The 20,845-nt window shown below is 44.8% G+C and overlaps 1 protein-coding gene across 1 annotated transcript in view; it reads right to left on the reverse strand.

Moving 5' to 3' along the window:
• Nucleotides 1-2,051: 2,051 nt before the first annotated feature.
• MON1A (MON1 homolog A, secretory trafficking associated) overlaps nt 2,052-20,845 on the reverse strand; it is a 41,400-nt gene continuing 22,606 nt past the window's right edge. The window contains exon 6 of the mRNA XM_056525221.1: nt 2,052-2,112. Within this exon, the coding sequence (XP_056381196.1) occupies nt 2,086-2,112 (27 nt within the window). The 3' untranslated portion in view covers nt 2,052-2,085. The remainder of the gene's footprint in view (nt 2,113-20,845) is intronic.

The raw sequence follows: 20,845 nt of genomic DNA on the forward strand, positions 1-20,845 counted from the left end.
TCCTTCCAGCAGTAGAATCAGACGCTACTAGTGAACGCAGCCATAGACACAACACAAGACCTTTGGTCAGACATCCCACAAGCAATGGCCAAGATACCTACACATAGCATTGTAATTTACTGGACACCAACATGGTGGATGAAGCCTTCCACAGGCTGCCGATTACCGTCATCTCCCTGTATATACTACCTATCAACCCACAGATGTGTACATACAGATTAATGGATATGTATCAGCAGCTGCTGAGCCCAAGAATTGATAAAACGTACCTAGATTATAGCTACAAGCCGCTGTCAGTCGATCACTTGTATAGATTTTACAAGATATTGGGCCCAATGTGCCCAATGGTCACACGTTGTCCATGCCCCTGATCCTGGAAGGACTTCTTATCATAGAATCTGTCCCTACCAGTTGTCACAGCTCACCAGAAACAAACAAACATTCTCCAGCAGAAAAATCTGGGAACAATCTCAGAGACACGACCCTAGAGGAAAGTTCCCAGAAAAGAAGTTCCCAGTAGAGTGCGAGAATTCCCAAAGGAAACACAGACACGGATCTTACCTGCCCAGAGTTGAGGAATGTCTTTGGGGAGTGAGGGCAGCAGGAAGTTCTGGTCTGACCAGGAGGAGGTGAACTGATCCTGCTGCTGAAAGGAGAAGAGTATGAAACACAGGGAGGGAGCTGTGAACTCCACCCTCAGCCAGAGGCACTTGATATTACACAATCTGCAGCTCCGCATACAGAGAGTGAACACAGCCACCTACCTGCCCCACCTCAGCAGCCCAGTACAACCCATTACTGCAGTGATTCCCAACCAGTGTGCCTCCAGCTGTTGCAAAACTACAACTCCCATCATGCCCGGACAGCCGAAGGCTGTCCGGGCATGCTGGGCGTTGTAGTTTTGCAACAGCTGGTGGCACACTGGTTAGTAGAGATGAGCGAATTTACAGTAAATTTGATTTGTCACAAACTTCTCGGCTCGGCAGTTGATTACTTATCCTGCGTAAATGAGTTCAGCTTTGAGATGCTCGGGGGGGCTGGAAAAGGTGGATACAGTCCTAGGAGACTCTTTTCTAGGAATGTATCCACCTTTTCCAGCCCACGGGAGCACCTGAAAGCTGAACTCATTTACGCAGGATAAGTAATCAACTGCCGAGCCGAGAAGTTCGTGACGAATCAAATTTACTGTAAGTTCGCTCATCTCGACTGGTTAGCAAAGCACTGCGCTACTGCCTCCCTCCTGCAGAACAATGAGGGCACAGCACAACAAATTAGGGTGGGTTCACTCCACGTTTTTGCAATACAGTTTTTTCTTTATCAGGTTTTTGATTTAAAAAAAAACTGGATTCATCAAAACCTGACTAAACTGTATCAAAACGTGTGTACAAAGTTTTATCTGTATACGGTTGAAAACTGTATACGGTTTGAAAAATGATGTCCGGTTGTATCCGTTTTTTAAGAAAAAAAAAACGTGTACGTTTTGAACTTTTCACTCCATTATGAATAAAGTTTCACTTGTTTGATTGAAATTCCAAGAAAGAAAAACTGTGCAAAGTCAAAAACCGTATGGTGAAAACCTGATGGAACCGTACACACATACAGGTCTGTACGGTTCCCATTGACTCCCATGTTAAAATAAAAACGTATACGGTTTAATACGGTTTTTCACCCGAACCAAAAACCGTGGTAGGCTACAGTTTTCTGTCCAGAAAAAAAAAAAAAAGTTAAAAAAGGTGTGGTTTGAAAAACGGAGACAACCGTATACAATATGGTGCATACGGTTTTGAATGGAAAGTCTATGGCCACAGTTTGCTGTACGGTTGCATACGTTTTTAAAAAAAAAAGTATTCAAAAACTGTATAGAAACATCGTGGTGTGAACCCACCCTTACAGGACGTATTGTAGATAAAGGGGTACTCCCCTGGAAAACTTTTTTTTTTTAATCAACTGGTGCCAGAAAGTTAAACTGATTTGTAAATGAATAGGTATAGAATGGAAGATGGCACTCACCCAGGTTGGTCTGAAGAAGTGCGGAAGCACGACACAGCTGTTGCCATCACGCTGTGAGCTCCAGCGTTCCTGCCGCTAACACCTGCTTGACACTGCACCTCCCTGCACGAATTTACGGATGAAATGAAATAAAGAAACCGTCAACAGAAACGTACCTGGGTGAGTGCCGTCTTTATTTCTAAACCTATTGGTTTCTGGATGATCTGAGCTACTTAGATTGAGCACCTCCGGTATTGTTTGGTTTGCTTCCACACCTGCGCCCACTATCAGCCAGCTTCCACCATAGCAGTGCCGGACTCTGTTTCTACCACATAAGTGATTTGTAAATTACTTCTATTAAAAAATCTTAATCCTTTCTCTACTTATCAGCTGTTGTATGCTCCACAGGAAGTTCTTTTATTTTTGAATTTCCTTTCTGTCTGACCATAGTGCTCTCTACTGACACATCTGTCCATTTTAGGAACTGTCTGGAGCAGGAGAGGTTTGCTATGGGGATTTGCTCCTACTCTGGACAGTTCCTAAAATGGACAGAGGTTTCAGCAGAGAGCACTGTGGTCAGACAGAAAGGAAATAACTTCCTGTGGAGCATACAGCAGCTGATAAGTACCGGAAGGTTTAAGATATTTAAACAGAAGTAATTTACAAATCTGTTTAACTTTCTGGCAACAGTTCATTTTAAAACAAAAAGTTATCCAGCGGAGTACTCCTTTAACCCTTAAAGAACCAGGGGGTTTTCCACTTAAATTTTTTCCTCCTTACCTTTAAAGGAGTACTCCGGTGCACACTTTTTTCATTTTATCCCGTCCGGGCTGCAAAATAAAAGAAAACACACTTTATCTTACCTGCCAACGAGCCCCCGGAGCTCCGGTACAGGTGTTCGGTCCCCGGGCTGTATTCTTCTTACTTCCTGTTAGCCCGGCACGTCACACGGAGCTTCAGCCTATCACCGGCCAAGGCGGGACATCGCTGCGGCGGGTGATAGGCTGAAGCTCCGTGTGACGTGCCGGGCTAACAGGAAGTAAGAAGAATACAGCCCGGCGACCAAACACCTGTACCGGAGCTCCGGGTGCTCATTGGCAGGTAAGATGAAGTGTGTTTTCTTTTATTTTGCAGCCCGGACGGGATAAAATGAAAAAAGTGTGCACCAGAGTACTCCTTTAAAAAAATCATAACTCTTTCAATTTTGCACCTAAAAATCCATATGATGGCTTATTTTTTGCACCACCAATTCTACTTTGTAATGACATCAGTCACTTTACCCAAAAATCTACAACGAAACAGAAAAAAAATCATTGTGTGACAAAATTTAAGAAAAAACACAATTTTGTAACTTTTGGGGGCTTCCGTTTCTACGTAGAACATTTTTCGGTAAAAATGACACCTTATCTTTATTCTATATGTCCATAAGATTAAAATGATACCCTACTTATATAGGTTTGATTTTGTTGTACTTCTGGAAAAAATCATAACTACATGCAGGAAAATTTATACGTTTAAAATTGCCATCTTCTGACCCCAATAACTTTTTTATTTTTCCACGTATTTTTTGATTGCTTTTTATTCATTTTCTCATGATATAAAAAGTGACCAAAAATACATTGTTTTGGACTATGGAATTTTTTTGCGCGTACGCCATTGACCGTGCGATTTAATTAACAATATATTTCTATAATTCGGACATTTCTGCACGTGTTGATACCACATATGTTTATTTTTATTTACACTACTTTTTTTTTTTTTAAATGGAAAAAGCGGGGTGATTCTAACTTTTATTAGGGAAGGGGTTAAATGATCTTTATTCACTTTTCTTTTAATTTTTATTTTTTGCAATGGTTTAGCTCCCATTGGGGGCAATAACACTGCACACACTGATCTTTTACATTGATCAATGGTTTCTCATAGGAAACCATTGATCAATGATTCTGCCACTTGACTGCTCATGCCTGGATCTCAGGCATTGAGCAGTCATTCGGCGATCGGACAACAGGACCCTCCTGCTGTAAAGGGAACCTCTTGCTGTCCTACAGCTGTTCGGAATGCCGCGATTTCACCGCAGCAATCCCGAACAGCTGCCTGAGCTAACCGGCATTGGTTTACTTTCACTTTAGACCCGGCGTTCAGCTTTGAACTACTCATCTAAAGGGTTAATAGTGCACAGCAACTGGATAAGTGCCGCGCGCTATTAGCCACGGATCCCGTCCGGGCCCGACCTGCTATGACATTGTGGCCCTGCGTTATAGAAAGGGAAAGGACCCAGGACGTACCGGTACGTCCTTGGTCCTTAACAGGTTAAGGGGGTCAGTGTCATCAGACCCAGGTGCAGACCTTCAATACCTAGATGGGATCTCAATGTTGTTCTATCAGGGTTAACCAGAAACCTCTTTGAACCTGTCTCTGCTGCCGATGAGAAAATAATTCTCAGACACCATCCAGAGTTTTTCCCAAGGTGTCAAGATAGTAAAAGCAATTGGCTGGCAACCATTACACAGAGCTGCACTGACTGCTGGGAGTTGTAGTCTGGACTGCAAGCAAGGAAAAAGAATATTCAGGAGACAACAGGTCCACAGGAGCTGGCAAAATCACGTGGATAACTACAGGGGACACAGAATAGGTATTGTGGTGACTTTGGGGCATTTTTATTTTTATTAACTTCCCCGGAGCACTCCTTTAAAGAAGTATTTCAGAAGCAGAAAATTGTAGTTAAATAGGATTTTCCCCCCAAGACATATAACTTACTAATTTTGTGCCGTGACCCCGCGTTATTGAACAGGAGCGGACGTCCTGGGTCCTTAACAGGTTAAAGAAGTACAGTCAGGTCCATAAATATTGGCACATCTACACAATTCTAACATTTGTGGCTCTATACACAGCCACAATGGATTTGAAATGAAACAAACAAGATGTGCTTTAATTGCAGATTGTCAGCTTTAATTTGAGTGTATTTACATCCAAATCAGGTGAACAGTGTAGGAATTACAACAGTTTGCATATGTGCCTCCCACTTGTTAAGGGACCAAAAGTAATGGGACAATTGGCTTCTCAGCTGTTCCATGGCCATTGTGTGTTATTCCCTCATGATATCCCAATTACAATGAGCAGATAAAAGGTCCAGAGCTCATTTCAAGTGTGATATTTGCATTTGGAATCTGTTGCTGTCAACTCTCAAGATGAGATCCAAAGAGCTGTCACTATCAGTGAACAAAACCATCATTATGCTGAAAAAACAAAACAAACCCATCAGAGAGAGACAAAAATATTAGGCGTGGCCAAAACAACTGCTTTGAACATTCTTAAAAAGAAGGAATACACCTGTGGGCTCAGCAACACCAAAAGACCTGGGAGACCAAGGAAAACAACTGTGGTAGATGACCGAAGAATTCTTTCCCTGGTGAAGAAAACCTCCTTCACAACAGTTGGCCAGATGAAGAACACTCTCCAGGAGGTAGGCGTATGTGTGTCAAAGTCAAGAACCAAGAGAAGACTTCACCAGAGTGAATACAGAGGGTTCACCACAAGATGTAAACCATTGGTGAGCCTCAAAAAAAAGGAAGGCCAGATTAGAGTCTGCCAAACAACATCTAAAAAAGCCTTCACAGTTCTGGAACAGCCTCCTATGGACAGATGAGACAAAGATCAACTTGTACCAGAGTGATGGGAAGAGAAGAGTATGGAGAAGGAAAGGAACATGATCCTAAGCATATACCTCATCAGTGAAGCATGGTAGTGGTAGTGTCATGGCATAGTGGGAATGTATGGCTGCCAATGGAACTGCTTCTCTTGTATTTATTGATGTGACTGCTGACAAAAGCTGCAGGATGAATTCTGAAGTGTTTCGGGCAATATTATCTGCTCATATTCAGCAAAATGCTTCAGGACTCATTGGACGGTGCTTCACAGTGCAGATGGACAATGACCCAAAGCATACTGCAAAAGTAACCAAAGAGATTTTTTAAGGGAAAGAAGTGGAATGTTATTCAATGGCCAAGTCAATCACCTGACCTGAAGCCGATTGAGCATGCATTTCACTTACTGAAGACAACACTGAAGGGAAAATGCCCCAAGAACAAGCAGGAACTGAAGACCGCTGCAGTAGAGGCCTGGCAGAGCATCACCAGGGATGAAACCCTACGTCTGGTGATGGCTATGCATTACAGACTTCAGGCTGTAATTGACTGCAAAGATTTGCAACCAAGTATTAAAAAGTGAAAGTTTGATTTATGATTATTATTCTGTCCCATTACTTTTGGTCCCTTAACAAGTAGGAGGCACATATGCAAACTGTTGTAATTCCTACACCATACACCTGATTTGGATGTAAATACCCTCAAATTAAAGCTGACAATCTGCAGTTAAAGCATTCATTTCATTTCAAATCCATTGTGGTGCTGTATAGCACCAAAAATTTTTGAATTGTGTCCATGTCCCAATATATATGGCCCTAACTGTATTTCAGAAGCAGTAAATTGTAGTTAAATAGGATTTTCACCCCAAGACATATAACTTACTAATTTTGTGTTATCAGCAACTGTACTGGCTTTAGTGTGCTTTTGTGTGATTCACCCAAGGAAAGGAAGTTGTGTAGATCTTTTATTTTCAATGTGGTGTTGTCTTCAGCTCTTCGCTGAAGACAGTGATTATTTTATTTATTTATTTTTTCATACCAGCCTCCAGGGAGCCATAACATATTTTTTTTCTGTTATTGTAGCTATATGAGAGTTATGTTTTAAAGGAGGAGTACATATTATGTTTAACTGCAAGAAAAAGTAAACCATTTAGAATTACATATATTTCTATATTGATTACTAATAAAATGTGGTCTAATTGTTATCTACATATGATTCATAGACAAACACGATGTAACTAGACTACTAACACAAAACAGATGCATTGCTCATGTCTTTTATTGAGCACCCTGCAGTCCAGGAATCCCCTGAATTTGATGACCTATAGCTCCTCCTCAAGCAGCAGCCATCATCACCAAATGTTTTCTGTAGCTGCAAATAACATTTGCACCATGTTTAGGAAGAATTTTTGACTATTCCTCCCTGCAAATGTATTTCAGTTCCTCATAATTTCTTGGATGCCTTTCATGCACTGCCAGATTCACAAGAGCATTATACAGGTGCATTAGACCTGAAACCATAATATGGATGCAAAAATGTGCCCCTATTATGCTTAGGTAGATCTAGCCTTTAGGTCATGCAACAGCATCTCAATGGTCCGGAGAAAAAGAATTGTTTTCAAAATCAATGCCAGAACGTAAAAAATAAATAAATTGTAAATTACTATAAAAATAAAAAAACTTAAGTCATCAGTAGCAGCTGTATGCCCTGGAGGAAGTCATGTAGTCCTTCCAGTAAGACACTGTGCTCTATGCTGCCATCTCTGTCCTTGCCAGTAATTTTACAAAGCAGGAGAGGTTTGATATGGGGATTTAGAAAACTGTATAACTTTCTGGCACCAGTTGAAAAAAAAAATGACCTTAACCACTTAAGGACTCAGGGTTTTTCAGTTTTTGCACTTTCGTTTTTTCCTCCTTACCTTTTAAAAATCATAACCCTTTCGATTTTCCACCTAAAAATCCATATTATGGCTTATTTTTTGCGTCACCAATTCTACTTTGCAGTGACAGTCATTTTACCCAAAAATTCACTGCGAAATGGAAAAAAAAATCATTGTGCGACAAAATCGAAGAAAAAACGCAATTTTGTAACTTTTGGGGGCTTCCGTTTCTATGCAGTGCATATTTCGGTAAAAATGACACCTTATCATTATTCTTTAGGTCCATACGGTTAAAATGATACCCTACTTGTATAGGTTTGATTTTCTCCCACTTCTGGAAAAAATCATAACTACATGCAGGAAAATTTATACGTTTAAAAATGTCATCTTCTGACCCCTATAACTTTTTATTTTTCCACGTACAGGGCGATATGAGGGCTAATTTTTTGCGCCGTGATCTGAAGTTTTTATCGGTATGATATTTGCTTTGATCGGACTTTTTGATCACTTTTTATTCATTTTTTAATGGTATAAAAAGTGACCAAAAATATGCTTTTTTGCACTTACGCCATTGACCGTGCGGTTTAATTAATGATATATTTTTATAGTTCAGACATTTACGCACGCGGCGATACCACATATGTTTTTTGTTTTTTTTTACACTGTTTTCTTTTTTTTTTTTTATTAGGGAAGGAGTTAAATGACCTTTATTAACACTTTTTTTTTTACTTTTTTTTTTTTTGCAGTGTTATAGGTCCCATAGGGACCTATAACACTGCACACACTGATCTCTCATCCTGATCACAGGCGTGTATTAACACGCCTGTGATCAGTGTTATCGGCGCTTGACTGCTCCTGCCTGGATCTCAGGCACGGAGAAGTCATTCGTCGATCGGACACCGAGGAGGCAGGTAAGGGCCCTCCCGATGTCCTGTAAGCTGTTCGGGATGCCGCGATTTCACCGCGGCGGTCCCGAACAGCCCGACTGAGCAGCCGGGATACTTTCCCTTTCACTTCAGACGCGGCGGTCAGCTTTGATCACCGTGTCTGAAGGGTTAATACAGGGCATCACCGCTTTCGGTGATGTCCTGTATTAGCCGTGGGTCCTGGCCGTTGATAGCCGCCGGGACCGACCCGATATGACACGGGGACACCGCTTGACCCTGTGGCATATCGCGGGAGCCGGCGGAGGACGTAAATATACGTCCTGCGTCGTTAAACCTTTTTTTTTTTTTTTTTTTTAAATCAACTGGTGCCAGAAAGTTAAACAGATTTGTAAATCACTTCTATTAAAAAATCTTAATCCCTCCAGTACTTTTTAGGGGCTGTATACTAAAGAGAAATCCAAAAAAGAAATGCATTTCCTGTAATGTCCTGACCACAGTGCTCTCTGCTGACCTCTCTGTCCATTTTAGGAACTGTCCAGAACAGGAGAAAATCCCCATAGCAAACATATGCTGCTCTGGACAGTTCCTAAAATGGACACTCCAGACCATGATGCTCCCTCTGCAATGCTTCACAGCTGGGATGAGGTTCTGGTGATGAGGTTCTGGTGATGGTATCCTCCAAACATATTTTTGTGCTTCTAAGAAGTACCCATTTTGTCTAATCTGTCTATAAAACATTTTCTCAGAAACACCATGGAACATCCAGATGGTCTTAGGCAAGCCCAACTGTGAAGCATGGTGGGAGGGAGCATCATTGCCTCAAAGCCTGAATTTAGGGGTGGGGAGGTCTTGCTAAAGGTGTGGTTTTCACATTTTTCTTGTGTCCCCACATTCCAACACTATTACACTTTTATATTTTGTAACATAGTTCATAAGGTTGAAAAAAGTCCAGAGTCCATCAAGTTCAACCTATAAACCTATAGAGTCCCTACTGAGTTGATTCAGAGGAAGGCAAAAAAAAAAACTCATACTAGAGGTACAAATTCCTTCCTGACTCCAAATATGGCATCAGAATAAATCCCTGGATCAACGTTCTGTCCCTATAAATCTAGACTCCATAACCTGTAATGTTATTACTCTCAAAAAATGCATCCAGACCCTTTTTAAATTCTTTTACCGAGTTAACCATGACCACCTCCTCAGGCAGAGAATTCCACAGTCTCACTGCTCTTACAGTAAAGAACCCCTGTCTGTGCTGGTGTAGAAACCTTCTTTCCGCTAAACGTAGAGGATGCCCCCTTGTTATAGATACAGTCCTGGGTATAAATAGATCATGGGAGAGATCTCTGTAATGTCCCCCGATATATTTATACATAGTTATTAGGTCTCCCCTAAGCCTTCTTTTTTCTAAACTAAATAACCCTAATTCTGATAATCTTTCTGGGTATTGTAGTCCTCCCATTTCCCATATTGCCCTGGTTGCCCGTCTTTGAACCCTCTCCAGCTCCACTATATCTTGTACACTGGTGCCCAGTACTGTACACAGTATTCTATGTGATAGTACAGTGGTTGAATTATTTCCTTGTCGTGGGCATCTATGCCCCTATTGATGCACCCCATGATTTTATTTGGCTTGGCAGCAGCTGCCCGACACTGGTCACTACGGCTAAATTTACTGTTAACTAAGAACATAAGTCCTTTTCCGCATCAGTCGTCCCAAGTGTGCTCCCATTTAATACATAATCCCAGTCCGGATTTATTTTCCCCATGTGCATTACCTTACATTTATCAGTGTTGAACCTTATTTGCCACTTCTCATCCCAAACCTCCAACCTATCCAGATCAATTTTTAACAGTTCACTGTCCTCTAATGTGTTTACCGCTTTACAGAGTTTAGTGTCATCTGCAAAGATTGCTACTTTACAATTCAACCCCTCTAAAAGGTCATTAATAAATATATTGAATAGAACATGACCCAAGACTGACCGCTGTGGTACCCCACTAGTAACAGTCACCCAATCAGAATAAGTACAATTAATCACCACCCTCTGTTTCCTATCACTGAGCCACTTACTTACACACATTCTCCCCCAGCCCCATCCTTCTCATTTTATGCACCAACCTTTTATGTGACACTGTATCAAATGCTTTGGGGAAAATCCAGATATACGACATCCAGCGATTCCCCCTGGTCCAGTCTGGAGCTCACCTCCTCATAAAAGCTGATCAGGTTAGTTTGACAGGACCAATCCCTCATAAAGCCATGCTGATATGGAGTCATACATTTATTTTTATCAAGATACTCCAAAATAGCATCCCTTAGGAAACCCTCAAACAATTTACATACAATGGAGGTTAAACTAAAAGACCTATAATTCCCGGGGTCACCTTTTGAAATATTGGCACCACATTTGCCATGTGCCAGTCCTGGGGAACAGTCCCTGTCCCTATAGAGTCCCTGAATATTAAAAATAGGGGTCTGTCTATTACAGTGATTCCCAACCGTGTGTGCCGTTCGCCACTGGCCGTGGTGCCGCGGGATTTTGCTGTGCTTTTTTTTTTTTTATAGATTTTTTTTTAAATATCCCTCCCCGGCCTGCGCGCTTATGACTGGCGGCGCAGGGGGGAAGGGAAGCCTGCGCACACAGCATCCCCCTCCCCACTGCGTCCCCCTTCTACCTTGCAACGCAGTGAGCCGAAAATGGGTCCCTGGGGCGGAACGATCCTCACCTGCGCCGGACTCCCGTGCCTGCCGTGGACCTGCAAGCTGTGCGGACCGGCTTGCTTAAGGTACTGTACCCTTTCCACCCCTCTGTTACCCCTTCTCAACCCTGTCCAACCCCCCCCCCATCACCCGGGTCCACCCTATACCCCTCCCCCCCGTCACTCATGTCCACCCCCCCCTGTCACCCAGTCCGCCCCCCCCGTCACCCAGTCCGCCCCCCCGTCACCTGTGTCCACCCCCCCTTGTCACCCATGTCCACCACCCCTGTCCACCCCCCCGTCCACCCTCCTGTCACCCATGTTCACACCCCTGTCCACCCTCCTGTCACCCATGTTCACCCTCCTGTCATCCCTTTCACTCCTGTGCACCCTCCTGTCACCCATGTTCACCACCCCCCGTCATCCATATCCACCCCCCGTCCACCCTCCTGTCACCCCTGTCCACCTTCCTGTCACCCCTGTCCACCATCCTGTCACCCATGTTCACCCTCCTGTCGTCCCTTTCACTCCCGTCCACCCTCCTGTCACCCATGTTCACCACCCCCCGTCATCCATATCCACACCCCCCCCTCCATCCACCCTCCTGTCACCCCTGTTCACCCTCCTGTCATCCCTTTCACTCCCGTCCACCCTCCTGTCACCCATGTTCACCCCCTCCTGTCACCCATGTTCTCCCTCCTGTCATCCCTTTCACCCATGTCCTCCCCCGTCACCCATGTTCACCCCCGTCATCCCTTCCACTCCCGTCCACCCCCCCTGTCACCCCCTCCTGTCACCCATGTTCACCCTCCTGTCATCCCTTTCACCCATGTCCTCCCCCCCTGTCACCCATGTTCACCCCCTCCTGTCACCCATGTTCTCCCTCCTGTCATCCCTTTCACCCATGTCCTCCCCCGTCACCCATGTTCACCCCCGTCATCCCTTCCACTCCCGTCCACCCCCCCTGTCACCCCCTCCTGTCACCCATGTTCACCCTCCTGTCATCCCTTTCACCCATGTCCTCCCCCCTGTCACCCATGTTCACCCCTTCCTGTCATCCCTTTCACTCCCGTCCACCCTCCTGTCACCCATGTCCACCCCCCCGTCCACCCTCTTGTCCACCCTCCTGTCGCCCATGTTCACCCTCATCCACCCTCCTGTCCCGCATGTTCTCCCTCCTGTCATCCCTTTCACTCCCGCCCACCCTCCTGTCACCCATGTTCACCACCCCAGTTACCCCTGTCCACCCCCCCCTGTCCACCCTCCTGTCACCCTCGTCCACCCTCCTGTCACCCTTGTTCACCCTCCTATCACCCATGTTCACCACCCCCGTCATCCATGTCCACCCCTCCTGTCACCCCTGTCCACCCTCCCGTCACCCCTGTTCACACCCATGTTCACCCTCCTGTCATCCCTTTCACTCCCGTCCACCCCCTCCTGTCATCCCTTTCACTCCCGTTCACCCCCGTCACCCCTTTCACTCCCGTTCACCCCCCCCGTCACCCATGTTCACCCCCTCTGTCACCCATGTCCACTCCTCTACACCCGTCACCCATGTACGCTCCTCTAGACCCCTCTGTACACTCCTCTACACCCCTGTCACCCATGTACGCTCCTCTACACCCCTCTGTCCACTCCTCTACACCCCTGTCACCCATGTACGCTCCTCTACACCCCTCTGTACACTCCTCTACACCCCTGTCACCCATCTACGCTCCTCTACACCCCTCTCTCCACTCCTCTACAAACCTGTCACCCATGTACGCTCCTCTACACCCCTCTGTACACTCCTCTACACCCGTCACCCATGTACACTCCTCTACACCCCTCTGTCCGCTCCTCTACACCCGTCACCCATGTACGCTCCTCTACACCCCTCTGTACGCTCCTCTACACCCCTGTCACCCATGTACGCTCCTCTACACCCCTCTGTCCACTCCTCTACACCCCTGTCACCCATGTACGCTCCTCTACACCCCTCTGTACACTCCTCTACACCCCTGTCACCCATCTACGCTCCTCTACACCCCTCTCTCCACTCCTCTACAACCCTGTCACCCATGTACGCTCCTCTACACCCCTCTGTACACTTCTCTACACCTGTCACCCATGTACACTCCTCTACACCCCTCTGTCCGCTCCTCTACACCCGTCACCCATGTACGCTCCTCTACACCCCTGTCACCCATGTACGCTCCTCTACACCCCTCTCTCCACTCCTCTACACCCCTCTGTACACTCCTCTACACCCGTCACCCATGTATGCTCCTCTACACCCCTCTGTCCGCTCCTCTACACCCCTCTGTCCACTCCTCTACACCCGTCACCTCTGTCCACTCCTCTACACCCCTGTCATCCATGTACGCTCCTCTACACCCCTCTGTACGCTCCTCTACATCCCTTTCACCCATGTACACTCCTCTACATCCCTTTCACCCATGTACACTCCTCTACACCCCTCTAAACCCCTTTGTCACCCATGTCCACCCCTCTACAACCCTCTGTCACCCATGTAAAAAAAAGTTTGGCGCCTAATAGATTTGTTTTGCAGGTTTAATGGTGAAGAATTGTGTGTGGAAGAAATCGTGATGATGGCGCGGACCAGATGGAGAAGAGAAGGCAACATTGCAAATTAGAGAAGACGTCATTGGTGAGTTGCTGTATAAAGCAGCACTTTAAACTACATACCCATTGATAAATAGATATAGTGCATTGCATTTTTACCATTTTCCCTTTTTTATTTTTTTTGCTCGTCAACCTCGCCCCGCAGAATTTTTTTTTTTTCGAGGTGTGCCCCGACCCAAAAAAAGTTGGGAAACACTGGTCTATTACATTACTTAATTCCTTTAGAACATGGGGGTGAATGCCATCTGGACCTGGTGATTTGTCTATTTAGATTTTTTGTAGGGGGCACTGTACTTCTTCCTTGGTTAGACAGGTGACCTGTACTGGGGAGTTTACCTTCTCTCGCTGCATTTCATCTGGCATTTCATTTTCCTTGGTGAATACAGTGGAGAAGAATTTTTTCATATATTTGCGTTTTCCTGATCTCTGTTTATAATTTCTTCTTTATTGTTTTTTAAAGGGACTACACTTTCATTTTTAACCTTTTTGCTATTTATATAGTTAAAGAACATTTTGGGGTTAGTTGTACTGTCTTTGGCAATGAGTCTTACTGTCTCTATTTTTGCGGGTTTTATCTGGTTTTTTTTTACATATTTTAAATTTTTCTCTATAGCTTTTTTATGCTTCTTCACTGTCGTCCTGTTTTAGTAGTTTAAATGCTTTATTTTTGTATTCAATTTTGCACCTAAAAATCCCTATGATGGCTTATTTTTTGCGCCACCAATTCTACTTTGTAATGACATCAGTCATTTAACCCCAAAATCTACGGCGAAATGGAAAAAAAAAATCATTGTGCGACAAAATGGAAGAAAAAATGCCATTTTGTAACTTTTGGGGGCTTCTGTTTTCTATGCAGTAAATTTTTAGGTAAAAATTACACATTATCTTTATTATGCAGGTTCATATGTTTAAAATGATACCCTACTTATATAGGTTTGATTTTGTATTACTTCTGAAAAAAAATCATAACTAAAATTGTTCTATTCTGACCCCTATAACTTTTTTATTTTTCCATGTACAGGGCGGTATGAAGGCTTATTTTTTGATCTGAAGTTTTTATCGGCACCATTTTTGTTTTGATCGCTTTTTATTCATTTTTTTATTGAATAAAAGGTGACCAAAAATACCCTATTATGGAATTTGGAATTTTTTTGCGTGTACGCCATTGACCGTGTGGTTTAATTAACAATATATTTTCGGACATTTACGCACTGGGCGATACCCCATATGTTTATTTCTATTTACACCGTTTTGGTTTTTTTATTGGGAAAACAGCTGGAGGCATATATTTTCTATGAAAATGGACAGCCCAAGGGCATGCTGGGAGTTGTAGCAGTGTGCCTCCAGCTGTTGCAAAACTACAACTCTCAGTATGCCCTTCAGCTGTTAATGTATGCTGAGAGTTGCAGTTTTGCAACAGCTGCAGGTAAACTGGTTGTGAAACAGAGTTTGTGTCCTAACTCAGTGTTTTGCAACCAGTGTGCCTCCAGCTGTTGCAAAAATACAACTCCCAGCATGCACTGAGAGACCGTACATGCTGGGAGTTCTAGTTTTGCAACAGCTGGAGGCACACTGGTTGCAAAACACTGAGTTAAGTAACAAACTCTCAGTGTTTCGCAACCTATGTGCCTCCAGCTGTTGCATAACTACAACTCCCAGCATGCATGGTCTGTCAGTGCATGCTGGGAGTTGTAGTTTTGCAACAGCTGTAGGTTTGCCCCCCCCCCCCCCCATGTGAATGTACAGGGTACATTCACACGGGCGGGGGTTTACAGCGAGTTTTCTGCTGCAAGTTTGAGATGTAGCAAATTTTCTACCTCAGCCCAAACTCCTAGCGAGAAACTCACTGTAAACCCCCGCCCGTGTGAATGTACCCTAAAAGCACTACACTTCACTACACTTACACAAAATAAAAAGTAAAACAGCCACTGACTGTCAATGCATACTGGGAGTTTTGCAACAGCTGGAGACACTCTGTTCGGGAAACACTGCCATAGGGTATTTTGGTGGTGGATGCAAATCCCCAATTTAGGCCTCAAATGCGCATGGCGCTCTCTCGCTTTGGAGTGCTGTCGTATTTCAAGGCAACAGTTTAGTTTCTCCTTTTATCCCTTATGAAAAGGTACGGAAATACCCCATATGTGGACGCAAAGTGCTCTGTGGGCGCACAACAGGGCTCAGAAGTGAGAGCGCACCATGTACATTTGAGGCCTAAATTGGTGATTTGCACAGGGGTGGCTGATTTTACAGCGGTTCTGACATGAACTCAAAACAATAAATAGCCACATGTGACCCCATTTCGGTAACTACACCACTCACGGAACGTAACAAGGGGTATATTGAGCCTTAACACCCCACAGGTGGGAATTTTCGTTAAAGTTGGATGTGAAAATGAAAAAAAGAAAAAAAGAAATTTTTCACAAAAAATGTTGGTGTTACCCTACATTTTTTAATTTTCACAAGGGAAAATAGAAAAAAAGCCTGCTAAATTTGTAGCCCCATTTCTTCTGAGTATGGAAATACCCCATATGTGGATGTTAAGTGTTCTGCGGGCGAACTACAATGCTCACAGAAGAAGGAGGGCCATTGGGCTTTTGGAGAGAGACTGTGTTCAAAATTGAAGGCCATGTGTGTTTACAAAGCCCCTATGGTGCCAGAATAGTGGACCCCCCCACATGTGACCCCATTTTGGAAACTACACTCCTTATGCAATGTAATAAGGGGTATAAGTAAGCATTTACACCCCACAGGTGTCTGGCAGATTTTTGGAACAGTGGTCCGTGAAAATGAAAGAGAAAATTTTTTAAGATCTGTCAAACGCCAGTGGGGTGTAAATGCTCACTGCACCTCTTACTAAATTCTGTGAGGGGCGCAGTCTCCAAAATGGGGTAACGTGGGTGATCCACTGTTCTGGCACCACAGGGGCTTTGTAAAGGCACATAGGCCCTGACTTCTATTCCAACCAAATTCTCTTTCCAAAAGCTCAATGGCGCTCCTTTTCCTCTGAGCATTGTAGTTCACCCGCAGGGCAGTTTACATCCACATATTGGGTATTTCCATACTCAGAATAAAAATGGGGTTACGAATTTTGGGAGGCTTTTTCTCCTATTACCCCATGTGAAAATGAAAAATTTGGGGTAACACCAGCATTTTAGTGAACAAAATCAAATTTTTCATTCTCACGTCCAACTTTAGCAGAAATTTGTCAAACACCTGTGGGGTGTAAAGGCTTACTGTACCCCTTGTTACGTTCCTTGAGGGGTGTAGTTTCCAAAATAGTATGCCATGTGTTTTTTTTTTGCTGTTCTGGCACCATAGGGGCTTCCTAAATGCGACATGCCCCCAAAAACCATTTCAGCAAAATTTGCTTTCAAAAGCCAAAAGTGACTCCTCTTCTGAGCATTGTAGTGCACCCACAGTGCACTTGACGTCCACACTTGGGGTATTTCCATGCTCAGAAGAGATGGGGTTACAAAGTTTGGGGGGCATTTTCTCCTATTACCCCTTGTAAAAAAAAGTGGAAAAAAAAAAGTTAATTAAGATCATTTATCCCCTTTGCTTATAAAAGTTTGAATCACCTCCCTTTTTCCCATAAAAAAAAAAAAACTGTGTAAATAAAAATAAACATTTGTGGTATTGCCACGTGCGGAAATGTCAGAATTATAAAAATATATAATTAATTAAACTGCACAGTCAATGGCAATCTAAAAGTCCGATCAACACAAATATAGTACCGCTAAAAACTTCAGATTACGGTGCAAAAAATTTGTCCTCATAACTCCCTGTACGTGGAAAAATAAAAAAGTTACAGCGGTCGGAAGATGACCATTAATTTTCCTACATGTAGTTATGATTTTTTCCAGAAGTACGATAAAATCAAACCTATATAAGTAGGGTATAATTTAATCGTATGGACCTACAGAATAAAGAGAAGGTGTCATTTTTACTGAAAAATGTACTGCGTAGAAACGGAAACCCTGAAAATTTACAATTTAGTCGCACAATTATTATTTATTTCCCCTTTTGCCATAGATTATTGGGTAAAATGACTGATGTCATTACGAAGTAGATTTGGTGGCGCAAAAAATAAAACATCATATGGATTTTTAGGTGCAAAATTGAAAGAATTAAGATTTTTTAGTTTAGTTAAGGTTTTCCAAGATGTCCTCATCCTCATCTGATATTAAAGGGGTACTCCGGAGGTCACTGTGTTTTTCTGTTTTTGACTTACCCTATTTGTTTTGTTTCATTTCTATTCTTGTTGTTTAGGCAACTCTATTGCCGTTCTTTGTTGTCTTTTTATCCCCCACTTTATTTTCCTATTTTTGCTTCTATTTCCTGTTTCTTGCTGTGCTGAAAACTAAAAATCCCAGCATGCCACATGCCTTGCTGTTTGGGGCGGCTCCTTTTTTTGTTCCGCCCTTTACCCACCCTACTATTTTCCTGGGTCGGCCCCCTTATACACAGCACACTAAAGGGACTACAACTTCCAGCATGCCCAAAGTCTGTCAGGGAATGCTGGGAGTTGTAGTTTTACAACAGCTGGAGACACACTGGTTTGGAAACACTGGTGTAACATGATGTGTATGCTGAATAGGCTAGGACAGTGTTTCCCAACCAGTGTGCCTCCAGCTGTTGCAAAACTACAACTCCCAGCATGCCCAAAGTCTGTCCAGGCATGCTGGGAGTTGCAGTTTTGCAACAGCTGGAGGCACACTGGTTTGTAAACACTAGCATACAAACACATAAAAGGGACTACCACTCCCAGAATGTGTCATTCAGGAGCCCCCCCCCCCCCCCCGCTCCTTCACACACAGAAATCATCCCCAGTCCGAGATTTATTCCCCTGCAGTCTATACATCCCCAGCCCGTGCACCTTATTATCCCTTCACATAACACTTCCTCCCCTTCACATACATCATCTCTGTCTTCTTTCAGTGCAGACCTGTGTCCTCAGAAGACAGAGCAGGGGGAGGGGGAGGGGAGATGAGGAGCTGTGTAGGAGCTTCTTGCTCTCATGCACACCTGCGTCCTCCAGGAGGGGGAGATGAGGGGGCGTGGCTTTTTCCTCTCATGCATTTCTGAAAGAACAGAGAAAAAAAAAGCTGTGACATCTTGTCCACAGCCTAATCCTAACCTGTGGACAACAGTCAGAGATCTAACACAGAACTACAGAACTTCCTGGCCCACAAACAGGTAAGAAAAAGACACATGCTACACAAACATATAATACATGTCAATTGCAAAAAACATGAACATTAACCCCTTAAGGACATAGGGCGTATCCATACGCCCCCGTTTCCAAGTCCTTAAGGACCGAGGGCGTATGGATACGCCCTGAGCATTTGCGGCCCCCACCGCTAGCCGGAGGGGAGCCGGAGCTGGATGCCTGCTGAAATCGTTCAGCAGGCATCCCGGCATATCGCCCAGGGGGGTCATTATGTCCCCCCATGTCGGCGATTGCCGCAGATCGCTGGACAATTCAGTCCAGCGATCTGCGGCGGATTCCGGGTCAATCGGGTCTCCAGTGACCCGATGACCCGGAATTACTGGCTGATCGGGGCCGTCAGAGACGGCCCCGAACAGCCATTGCCAGCAGGGGTGAGGTGGCACTGGTGCTACCTCACGATCGCCCTGATTCGTCGGCCGGATTACCGGCCGACCAATCAGGGCGCCTGCTGCGGGTGTCACTCCCGCAACCCGCTCCGCCCCTCTTCCGGAGGACGTGAGCGGGTGCGGGCAGAAGACCCCGGGTGCTGGGGACCCCGATCCCCGGCGTCCCTGTTGGGATCGGGGCCCCAGGAGCGACGGCGGCGGCGGCGGCGGGGAGGGACAGTCCTGTGTGGATCGTTGGAGGTGAGTGACAGCCTCCTGCTGTTGCTTAGCAACAGCTCCCAGCATGCAACAAGGGCATGCTGGGAGCTGTAGTTATGCAACAGCAGGAGGCAGACCACCACAACTCCCAGCATGCCCTTATGGGCATGCTGGGACTTGTAGTTTTGCAACAGCTGGAGGCACATTCTTTCTATGGAAAAGTGTATCTTCAGCTGTTGTGTAATTACAACTCCCAGCTTGCACAATCAGCTAAAGTGCATGCTGGGAGTTGTAGTGGTGCATCTGGTGGTTGCATAACTACAACTCCCAGCATGCCCGTTGGCTGTCGGTGACTGCTGAGAGTTGTAGTTTTGCAACAGCTGAAGGCACACTGAGTTAAGTAGTAAACCAGTGTGTCTCCAGCTGTTGCATAACTACAATCCCCAGCATCCCCAGCCAATGTAGTATGCCTCCGGCTGTTGCATAACTACAAGACCCAGCATGCCCTTCCGCTGTCCGTACATGCTGGGGGTTGTAGCTTTTGCAACAGCTGAAGGCACACTGGTTGCAAAACACTGAGTTTGTTACCAAACTCGGTGTTTCACAACCTGTGTGTCTCCAGCTGTTGCAAAACTACAACTCCCAGCATGCACTGATAGACCGTCCATGCTGGGAGTTGTAGTTTTGCAACAGCTGGATGTTCCCCCCCCCCCCCCCCCCCCAATGTGAATGTACAGGGTACACTCACATGGGCGGAGGATTACAGTAAGTATCCGGCTGCAAGTTTGAGCTGCAGCAAATTTTCTGCCGCTGCTCAAACTGCCAGCGAGAAACTACTGTGAACCCCCCGCCCCTGCGACTGTACCCTAAAAACACTACACTACCACAAAATAAAAAGTAAAAAACACTACATATACACATACCCCTACACAGCCCCCCTCCCCTCCCCAATAAAAAACGTCTGATACGCCACTGTTTCCAGAACGGAGCCTCCAGCTGTTGCAAAACAACTACTCCCAGTATTGCCAGATAGCCACTGACTGTCCAGGCATGCTGGGAGTTTTACAACAGCTGGAGGCACCCTGTTTGGGAATCACTGGCGTAGAATACCCCTATGTCCACCCCTATGCAAGTCCCTAATTCAGGCCTCAAATGCGCATGGCGCTCTCACTTTGGAGCCCTGTCGTATTTCAAGGCAACAGTTTAGGGACACATATGGGGTATCGCCGTACTCGGGAGAAATTGGGCTTCAAATTTTGGCGGGTATTTTCTGCTATTACCCTTTTTAAAAATGTAAAATGTTT

The sequence above is a fragment of the Hyla sarda genome, chromosome 6 (assembly GCF_029499605.1).
Source record: "Hyla sarda isolate aHylSar1 chromosome 6, aHylSar1.hap1, whole genome shotgun sequence".
Classification (NCBI taxonomy): Eukaryota; Metazoa; Chordata; class Amphibia; order Anura; family Hylidae; genus Hyla; species Hyla sarda.